The sequence below is a fragment of the Leptopilina boulardi genome, unplaced genomic scaffold, assembly GCF_019393585.1.
Source record: "Leptopilina boulardi isolate dan_hultmark-lab unplaced genomic scaffold, ZJU_Lbou_2.1 LbouV2_224, whole genome shotgun sequence".
Classification (NCBI taxonomy): Eukaryota; Metazoa; Arthropoda; class Insecta; order Hymenoptera; family Figitidae; genus Leptopilina; species Leptopilina boulardi.
The window spans coordinates 3,488,493-3,499,553 of record NW_026137779.1 but is presented as its reverse complement, the minus strand read 5'-3'; the positions used below and the strand labels follow the sequence as shown (position 1 = coordinate 3,499,553).

The 11,061-nt window shown below is 28.9% G+C and overlaps 1 protein-coding gene across 12 annotated transcripts in view; it reads left to right on the top strand.

Moving 5' to 3' along the window:
• Positions 1–6,957: 6,957 nt before the first annotated feature.
• LOC127279858 (1-phosphatidylinositol 4,5-bisphosphate phosphodiesterase gamma-1) overlaps positions 6,958–11,061 on the top strand; it is a 449,077-nt gene continuing 444,973 nt past the window's right edge. For 9 of the 12 annotated variants that reach the window (XR_007842717.1, XR_007842720.1, XR_007842718.1 and 6 more), the window contains exons 1-3: positions 6,958–7,193; positions 7,553–7,597; positions 7,818–7,995. Coding sequence is in view for 8 of the 12 variants with exons in the window: in XM_051302487.1 (XP_051158444.1) it covers positions 7,827–7,995 (169 nt within the window). In the remaining 4 variants the exon portion in view is untranslated. Of the gene's footprint in view, positions 7,194–7,552; positions 7,598–7,775; positions 7,996–11,061 lie in introns of all 12 variants that reach the window. The other 3 variants (XM_051302490.1, XM_051302488.1, XM_051302489.1) reach the window with 3 other exon arrangements.

Sequence of the window (11,061 nt, the reverse complement as noted above, 5' to 3'; positions counted from 1 at the left end):
TACAATTTTATTAATTAATTAATTAAACAATTACAATTTTATTACGCTGTGAAAAATGTAAACTAATTAATTAATTTAATTAATTAATTAATTAAACAATTACAATTTTATTACGCTGTGAAAAATGTAAAATTACTTTCAATGTTTTAAAACTGCATATAAGTTATGTACACATAACCCACAATTTTTTTATTTTCAAAATAATGTTATTTATTTTTTTAAGATTACTTACCTCACTTAATTAAATGCAACCAGCAATGGCAGCAATTATATTTAATTTATTTAATTTATAATTAAAAATTGAATCCATTATTTTCAACTGCGCCTCAGCGACAGTTGGCAATACGTTGCGCGCGCATCCAAGTACAATAAATTTGCAGGACTTGGTCTTGCATCTATTGTAGAAGCTCCTTAATAGATTATATATTTTATAAAAAAATAATAAAAATAATGATATAAATATAATAAAATTATTAATATTATAATAATTATTATTATTTTTACATACTTAAGTACATTATGTAAATTAATATTTTTTTATTGAGAAGAAATATAATTAACAAAAAAAATAAATTCAATAGTGAAAATATTTTTATAATGCTTTATTAACGTTTTCTTATTATTAAGCATTTTATATAAGCGCTTAGGTTAGGTAGGTCATTGGCAACTCTGTGTCCGGTGCGCTTCTATTCTGGGTTGGCTTTAAAGGTGGTTTCAGAATAGGTGCAAAAGCCAAGTACAAGTCTAAGTCCAAGTGTCAATCTCATGAGTGCGAAGGGGATAGGTAGTCTATCTATCTCTCTTGCACTCATGGGATTTGCATTTGGACTTGCACTTGTACTTGGCTTTTGCACCTATTGTAGAACCTCCATAAGGCCTTTCTCCAATAGGTTCCTAAAGGAGCTTCTACAATAGGTCCGAAAGTAAAGTACAAGTCCAAGTCCGAGTCGCAGTGACGTCATCAAAGCATTGATACCAATATCGAACAAAAAGTTTGGTATATGTTTTTAAGACACTGAATTTTTTAATTATAAATATTAAATAATTAAAATTTTTAAAAGCAGTCGAGAAACATTTGCATTAAAAATTCTAAAGTTGGAAAACAGGGATAAAGGCGCTTGTATACCTCACCGATCCCGAGTATACTTCTGTCGTGTACCATTGGAGTAAAATAGACCGAAATATCTTTTGTCACCTTTACTCCAATGGTACACGACGCAAGTATACTCGGGATCGATGAGGTATACAAGTACGGAAGCTTCTACGCGCCACCACAAAACCAAGTTTATGCTCGATTCATTTTAGCCTCGAAAACTAAAGGTGCTTTTATACCTCAAATTTCGATCAGATGAACATTATTTCTGGGGTGCTATTCTCGAAATGAGTTCCGTGCACGAATCGAAGACTTTCGAATAACTTTGTCGAAAACTGTATTCTTGAACTGTTCACTAGGCGTTCATAGACGAAACGATTCGAGTGAAATGCAACGAGTGGTCTTAACCACTCGAAGCAACAGTTTCGTGTTCGAATTTTGGTACTGCTCATGCGCAGTAGTATTATTTAATAATATTATGTACACATATTATAAAAGGGATTCAAAGTTTCGAATTGTAATCAATTATAGAGTTTCATTCATAATAATAATAATAATAATAATAATGAGAATAATAATAATAATAGTAATAATAATAATAATAATAATAATAATGATGCAGTCAATAAATATTTCTTATATCATAAGTAATTTCATTGGTTCAAAAAAATTACACTGGAAAGTCACTAGAAATAAACGACGGCAACACTGTACAACCTATTCGTCTACGAACGATCGTCGAACGAAGTTTCGAATGGTGCTCGAGAATACGGTTGTTGCTTCGTGCACGAAACTTACCCATCGAATTTGCTCGCATACGAACAATATTCGAATGATTTCGAGAATAGGACCCCTGGACCGTGAAAAGTCATTTTCACGGCGGGTATTTTTGAATTGTTTTAAACAAAAAATGTTTTTTTAAGAAATATAATATTAAATAATTGTTTTAATATGTAAGAACACTTTAAAATAGTGATAGGAAGATGATTTGATTGAAAAATTTAGCAAATTTTGCTTTAAAACGTTTTCTGCTACAAGAAAGTATAAAATGACAATGTTTGTGAAATGGTTTGTACAGTGCTTCTTCCTTGTGAGTGTCTCTCAGAGTTTTGTTTATGTTATGTCGTTTCTTTTTAACTTGTAATAAATAATGAGTGCTGAAAATAAATCGGTAAGTTGAAATGTTTATCAAATAAATTTAAATTCTACTAATCGTTTCGAATAACTGAAAGAAACATGTACACATGTACACTGTACAAACCATTTCACAAACATCATCATTTTACACTTTCTTGTTGCAGAAACGTTTTAAAGCAAAATTTGCTATATTTTTTAATCAAATCATTTTTCTATCACTATTTTAAAGTGTTCTTACATATTAAAACAATTATTTAATATTATATTTCTTAAAAAAACATTTTTTGTTTAAAACAATTCAAAAATACCCGCTTTGAAAATGACTTTTCACGCATTTTCACGGTCCAGAAATAATGTTCATGTGATCGAAATTTGAGGTATAAAAGCACCTTAAAGAACCGTTTGTGATTTCGCTGTTTCCATGTATTTGACGTGAAAAACCGCGAGGTGGTTCGGGTGTTAGGTCGTTCGCACGTTCGCAGATTCGCTAATTTGTCCAAAATCGTGTAACTAGGGGTGTTTTCGGCATTCACTCAGAGTTAACTCTAGAGTTAGCAGTGGTGCTCAAATGTAAATTTTGATTTTCAGTTCTTCTGTTGGTTGTGAACGTTGTTGATTGGCAATTTGGCATAGACGATTCATTTTGATTGGCGCAGGGTTTGCAATTGTAACAACATGTGAAACGGGCCTTTTATTCTAGTAATGTAATGTTAAAATAAAATTTTTTGTTTCTAGTATTCATAAAAGTCCCCAAAAATTAATTACTAGATGACCCAGAGTTAACTCTGTTTTCTTGCGAGAGTAAAGAAAAAGGGTCAGTCCTAACCTTCAATGGCCGACAAAATTTGTGAACGGATTGTTTGTTTTGAAAAGTGTAAATTGAAACATAATAATTTTTTTTATTAAAAATTATTTTAACTTTTTATTTATAAAAAACAACTTTAATTAAAATAAATAATCTAGTTTCTAAAACAATTCAGATTAATTAAAGTTAGGGAAATAATGAAAAATTTAAAAATTATAAACTTTAAAAAAATAACACGTTTATGGGTAGCAAAAATATGTTCCATTTTTAAATGAAAAACAAAAAATACGTATAAATTAAAAAAAGTAAGCAAACAAGGACAACTAACTTCAAACTCAGGGTGATGAAAATAGAAAATCAATTATTTTATTTAGGTAAATAAATTTTCAAAGATAATATCATTGAGCACCACTGTTAACTCTAGAGTTAACTCTGACTGAATGCCGAAAACACCCATTGTCTTTTTAGTTATATTTATAGATAAAAGTAAATAAGTTGATATTTAAATTCTTAAATTTTATGTAAGACTTTATGTTGTCCGCAATTAAATAAAGTTTTTGCTTTTATTTTGAGTAGAAAATATCGTTATTTTGAGGTGGATTGGTGTTTTTCTTTGTTATCTATGTAATAATAAATATAAATAAATAATCGATTTATTTTAATATAAGGTTATGTAGTATGTATGCACGTGAGATTTTACATAATAATTGTCCTTCCTTTTCACATGTTTATCTTATATTATTTACAATAATATATAATGCTCAGAGAGAAGCAATTATTTAATAGGATGTTAATAATCCTGTGTAATTTCGAGCGGGGTTTTTTTATTTCTATGTAAAGTCATTCCGCCAAGAAATTGCTTTTTGACAGCTTAAGGCTGCAGTTCCATGGCAGCGTTTTGCGTTGCGTTTTGTCACTAGACCATGATAAGCATGATAAACAACGCTTCCAAATAAACAAAGTTTTATGAAGAGGGATCAGTCCAAATTATTTTGAAACATGTTGTTTTTTAATAATTACATGTGAATACTTTTTTAGACATTTTATTTCTAAATTAATACAATAAATAACTATCAATTCCAAAAAAAATTATTTTATATATGACCAATCCACCTCACAATAACGATATTTTCTAATCAAAATAAAAGCAAAAACTTTATTTAATTGCGGACATCATACAATCTTACATAAAATTTAAGAATTGAAATATCAACTTATTTACTTTTATCTATAAATATAACTAAAAAGACAATGTTACACGATTTTGGACAAATTGTCGAATCTGCGAACGTGCGAACGACCAAACACCCGAACCACCTCGCGGTTTTTCACGTCAAAAACATGGAAACAGCGAAGTCACACACGGTTCTTTAGTTTTCGAGGCTAAAATGAATCGAGCATAAACTTGGTTTTGTGGTGGCGCGTAGAAGCTTCCGTAAATCTATTCTACGGAAGCTGTACGGCTCACGAGCGTCTCGGCCGCAAGTGGCGGTGTTTCGTACCACAAGTGGTACGAAGTCCGTCCAACTTGTGGCAAGTTCGTTAGTTCGTGCTACTTGTTGGACAGACTTCGTGCCACTTGTGGAAAGTGGATTTTTTAAAGGGTCATTCACAAATATGACAATTCCGTTGGATCCTGTTGCTATCTATTTCGTCAGTGCTTTTCATTTCAATTTCATGTGAAGAAGAAAAAATGAATTTTATAAGATATTTACGGAAGCGCCTATCCGCCACTGTGAGCGAATCATGCATGAAGCCTAAAGTAAGCTTCACATTGCATGATTTGCAGTGGTGCCTACCTATTAGGCCAGCTGAAACTGGACATATTTTCACTTTTTGCGAGCGAGCGAAGCCCCCCATGACTGGTGCGAATGTAATTTTGTAGGTGAAATTTTAAGTCTAAATAAAGGTAGTGAAATGTAATATTAAAAAATGATGTGTTTTGAATAATTATTCGCTGATAATTATTTTCAATAAAGAAAACTTGTGAGGTAAGTTGCATTTTATTAATATAATTAAAAAAAGTTTTTTAGGTTAAGTGGTATAATCAGTTTAATTACACTTTTATTATTTCAATTGCTTTTTATTTATTATTATATATTATTGTTTACTATATTAATCTAAAAATATTAATATTTTGTTTTTGAAAGTTTTGATAATAAGTAAAACTATAGATTTTGTAAAATTGTTAGAAATTAATATTTATTATATTTTTTGTTTGCGTTAAAAACAATTTTTTTATTTTTATAGGTTTTGAGGTTATGTTACTATCACCATTATACTTGATATATGTTTAAAATCAAAATTTTCAAAAACAAAATATTAATATTTTTAGATTATATAGTAAACAATAATATATAATAATAAATAAAAAGCAATTGAAATAATAAAAATGTAATTAAACTGATTATACCACTTAACCTAAAAAACTTTTTTTAATTATATTAATAAAATGCAACTTACCTCACAAGTTTTCTTTATTGAAAATAATTATCAGCGAATAATTATTCAAAACACATCATTTTTTAATATTACATTTCACTACCTTTATTTAGACTTAAAATTTCACCTACAAAATTACATTCGCACCAGTCATGGGGGGCTTCGCTCGCTCGCAAAAAGTGAAAATATGTCCAGTTTCAGCTGGCCTAATAGGTAGGCACCACTGCAAATCATGCAATGTGAAGCTTACTTTAGGCTTCATGCATGATTCGCTCACAGTGGCGGATAGGCGCTTCCGTAGATATTAGTAATATTAGCATATTAGTAAATGTCATCGAACAAACTTTTTATAGTTCACACATAAATACTCCTTCCAAACGTAAATATACATATTAATAAACTACGGATTCCACAAAGAATTAAGCGGAAGTTTTTTCTTAGTTTAGAATAAAAATAAGATTTTTTGGTTATGTTGCCATTTTTTAATTTAAAATACATGAAGAGGATTTTATTTTTTAAAATTAAAAGTATATTTTTATGAATATTTAAGATTAATAAAGATGTCAATATCATTTGTTTACACTGAAATGTAATCTTTTACATATATTTTCAATTAAAAAATAACAAATTCATTTTTATTCAAAAACATTAAACGGACTTGCCCGGATGAAATTATACTTGAAATGAAAAGCACTGACGAAATAGACGGCAACAGAATACAACGGAATTGTCATATTTGTGAATGACCCTTCAAGGCCTTTCTCCAATAGGATCTTAAACTCTTGCGTTGCGTATGCATTGCGTCGGTTGCTATTGGCAACCAATGCTAAAATCAACGCGTCAGTCACGCAACGCAAAAGTTTAGGTTCCTATTGGAGAAAGGCCTTCAAGAAATCCACTTTCCACAAGTGGCACGGAGTCTGTCCAACAAGTGTCACGAACTAACGAACTTGCCACAAGTTGGACGGACTTCCGACTTCGTGCCACTTGTGGTACGAAACACCGCCACTTGCGTACGAGACGCTCGTGAGCCGTACAGGCTTCCGTACTATTCTGCTTAGGCCTTTATTAGAGGTTGTCTTATGAGAGGTTCGCCTGTACTTATGGAGCATTTACACCTTTGGTAAAAAAAAATGTTTACTTTGATTTTCCGAAATGCAAACATCTGATTGGTTGTCCATTATCAATCAGATTGTGAACAACCAATCAGATTTGTGTACTTCGGAAAAAGCAAAATAAAATTTTTTTTTACTAAAGGTGTAAATGCTCCATTAGTGTGGCTTTTGCACATATTCTGGAACCGCCTTTATGTTTGCGATTACGATTCCAGTTACGTTTCTCTTCTGCTCAGGCCTTAAATATTTTATAATGGACCTGTACCGACAAAGAGGAGAATAACCTTATACATTTATCAGCTCTCTTACTCGGTTCGCGACTTTCTATGGCAGACATCGTTCTAGATATATAAAGTTCAGTGGTTGACACTATGTATTTTTCAATTTATATAGGAATTGACATGTGAAGTTTAATTATACTTATATATGAATTAAATGTCAAAGAACTAGACATTTTGTTGACATTAATAAAACACTTTTATTTCTAATTCTAAATAAATAAAAAGATGATAGAATACAAAAACAACAGTAATATTTCATTTAAACATTTTAAATATATAATTATGGATACATAATTATCCGATTAAAAAAATATAAATTGGTAATAATTTTTTTTATTTGGATTCATTTAATTCAAATAATAAAAAATTCTTCAACCTAAAGTTAAATCGTACATCTTTGTTTCCCAAAAATTCAATCAAATGTTTCTAAAGTAATAAAATAATTATTAGTTCAACATTTACTTTTTTAAAAAACTAGTTAAATATGTTTATTTTCATTTTTGTCTTAAATTATACTTGGTAGAGTTTAAAACAGATTGTCTTATATTTTTATTTGTTTTGAATTATACTTGTATTTCCATATTTCGTTCTTTTTATAGTAGATTATTTTTAATTTAATTCAATAAGTTTTTCTCTCCAAAGTGAATATTATAAATTATTCAAAAAAAATGAATTTTAGAATCACACAGTGACTAAAAAGTTATTGAAAAATTCTTTCTACTGAGATATCATTTTACTCATTTTAAATCTCAATCAAATGCAAATAAAGTATTATAAATGTCGCATGATATCATTCGTATGTATTCTAAATATCCTTAGGATATTTTTAGTGTAAGCAATGAAGCATTTGAAATAATATTTGTTTCTAAGGTTATTCCTAAGATTTTAATTTTAAATTACAGGAAGTGAATTTATAAAACTGACTTTGTAAAGCAGAAATTAAATATACAAGTATGAATGGAATAATTCCTGAAATGGAGCAAATTATTAGTCAGCTGGAACGCGGAACTATAGTAACAACTTTTTTTAAACGATTGGAAAAAAAAACTTTAATGATACGACGAGAAACTAGACAAATTGTTTGGTCACAAAGTGCAACTATTAGACCTTTTGATGGAACTGGTAAGTTTTATAATTTTATGACAACCTTTTCCATAGAAGAACTATCTTTACTTAATAAAAATTTTGCTCCATGTTTGAAAAAATTATTATTTCTTCAGAATTATTTATCAAGTTTAAATTATACAAACTAAAACCAAATTTCTTGATATTTCTGCAGAATTGGTGTCCTCTTTTAGGAACTAAAAAGAAGTAAAGTTACATAAAATTTGTAATAAAAACAACGATGATCATTGTATTGAAAGAAGATGTAAAAGATGGTCAAAACTATTAATTAGAAGCAAAAGATTCCCATTTAAACTATTTAATGTATAAAAATTGTATCAAAATAATTGCTAAAAATGATAGATTCGAGTTTTAAGACTTATTTTTGAATCAAATAAAGAAAAAGGTACATAATTATTTATCAAGAAGACATAAACAAAGTATTTTTTAAAAAACATTTTCTTTTTAAATTGTCACTTTTGTTATACATTTGAGACTTGAGATTTCAGAAAGAGAACAATTCCTAGAATGAAAAATTCTGAAAAAAATGTTGACAAGAAATTCAACTACAATTGGGTAGTTGACTAGAAAGTAGTTAAAATAACTACTTTTTTAGTTAATCTAATCATGTTCATGTAATTATTTTTAAGAAGTTAATAAGTAATAGTTGATTTTACGTAAATATGTAGTTAAAGTACAACTACAGGTCGGTAGTAAAATTAACTTTCTTAAGGTAGTAAAAACAAGTGGAATTGTAGTCAACTCAAAATTTAAAGAGTAGTAAATCCAACTACTATTCACCAGTTATATGAAATATAGTAAAAGGAATTATTTTCTTTAATTAATATAACTGCTTTTTGAGTAGTCAATTTTTTATTAATTTCTATGATTTTATACGCTTCAATAAAATTTCTTGTAGAATTAACAAGTCGTCTGTAATTAAAACCTCTACTTTAAGTAGTAGATTTTATTACTCGAAGTGGTACAATAGGCTTTAAGAACATTTTTGTTGTAGAATTAACAAATCCTTTGTGATTAAAACTACTACTTTAATTAATTCAATAAGCTTGAAAAACGTTTTTGATGTAAAATTTACAAATCGTTTCCAATTAAAACTACTACTTTCAGTAGTAGCTTTTACTACTTAAAGTGGTTCAATAGGCTTTAAGAACATTTATGTCGTAGAATTAAAAATCATTTGCAATTAAAACTATCACTTTAAGTAGTAGATTTTACTGCACTATGCGATTAAACAACTTATAATATTATTAAAAGATGAAAAATTTACAAGTCAAAACTTAAAAAAGATAGTTATAGCAACTAATAAAAGTAGTAAAAATGACTACTTTAAATAGTTAAATTACCAATTGGACAAGCAGAAAGTAGTCTTCGAGTTGTTTGCAGACTGTCGTAGCAAGCGTGCGTGGTTAGTCGGTTAAGGTATCGGATAGCGAGAGTTAGGGTCGAGGGTTCAGTTCCTGTCGGTTAGAAATTTTCTCTGTTAGGGCATAAAATAAGCGTCAGTATAGGAGAGAGGATGAAAAAGTCAATTCTACTGATAATAAACAATTATAAATAAAAAATAATTTTATTTTCCTATTTTAAGTAGTAAAATCTACTACTTAGAGCAGTAGTTTCAATTGCAAAAGATTTATTAATTCTACAAAAAAATGTTCTTAAAGCTTATTGAACCACTTTCAGTAGTAAAGTTTACTACTTAAAGTAGTAGTTTCAATTGCAAAATATTTATTAAATGTACCAAAAAAATGTTCTTAAAGCCTATTGAACCACTTTAAGTAGTAAAATCTACTACTTACATCTTGAGTTGTTTTAACATTTTTCAATTGAGTTAATACAATCACAAAATGTCATTCTACCAATTACATTTTTAATTGGTTTAACTATTTCTATTACATGATAAAAAAAAATTTTCCTAATTTTTTCAGATTTTTTAAACAATTTTTAGAGGTCGATATTGTCCCACAAAGTACGGAAATCCATTATTTTCTAAAGAACATATATTTAATCCGATGTTTGGTGTTAAAAGCATTTCAGCATTGCGTAAGATAATGTTTCAAAAACTGCTCTTTCAGATTCTGCAATAAAAATTAAAATAGCTTTAAGGAGAAAAAGGATATAGCCAGTTTTTTACAAAAAATGATATTGTTTAAACATTGTCCATCGTAAATGATTTTTTTGTCTTATGCTACATAAAGTGTATTTACGATTTCAAAATTTAACATGGCGGTTGAGAATCTAAAAATGTTCTTAAATATCGCAAATTATGGAATTTAATACTACATTCTATCACATATTGATGAAAATGATTACTGTTATGTTAGGGATTTGAGATCGTTTACTGTAAACCTCACAACACAGTAGAGCAATTGCATGTGAGATTGGGGGGTCTATCCTCCGATTTCTTCCATACTACGTTTTTGAGTAGAGGTTATGGGTCTAATTAAGTAAAACAAATTTTGAAAAAAAATATTTATTATTTTTCGAGATATTTGCATTAGAGTTGCATGAGAAGTCGAGATGTTCGTTTGTCTCGTAACCCATGTGGAAAATAGTCATGGCACTATAACGATACTCTCTAGTTTTTCTTGATACTATACTGGCGCGACATAGATAATCTGTACAGAAACTATCTAAAAGTGTAACGATTTGATAGACTAGTTACAATGTAGTTTTAATATATAGTTAAACTAGGTAGAAACTATATCGTAAATCTAGATTTATCTAGCAGACCTATATATATACAGGAGAAATCCATCTCTACTATTGGTCCTCAGCAAGTAATGGACAAACAAGAAATGGAAAAACCAATGAGAAGCTTCATTTATTAAAAAGTGTAGAGGGGAAGAATTTCGCCTACGCGTCACCGTGACCAGAGTTGCTAATGACCCTACCTAAACGCTACTGCGCTTGCGCTACGACAACTCTCTTATAGGTCGAAAAAGCGCGCTTATTTAAAATGCTTAATAATAAGAAAACGTTAATAAAGCAATATAAAACTATTTTCACTATTGAATTTACTTTTTTTGTTAATTACCTATATTGCTTCTTAATAAAAAAATGTTA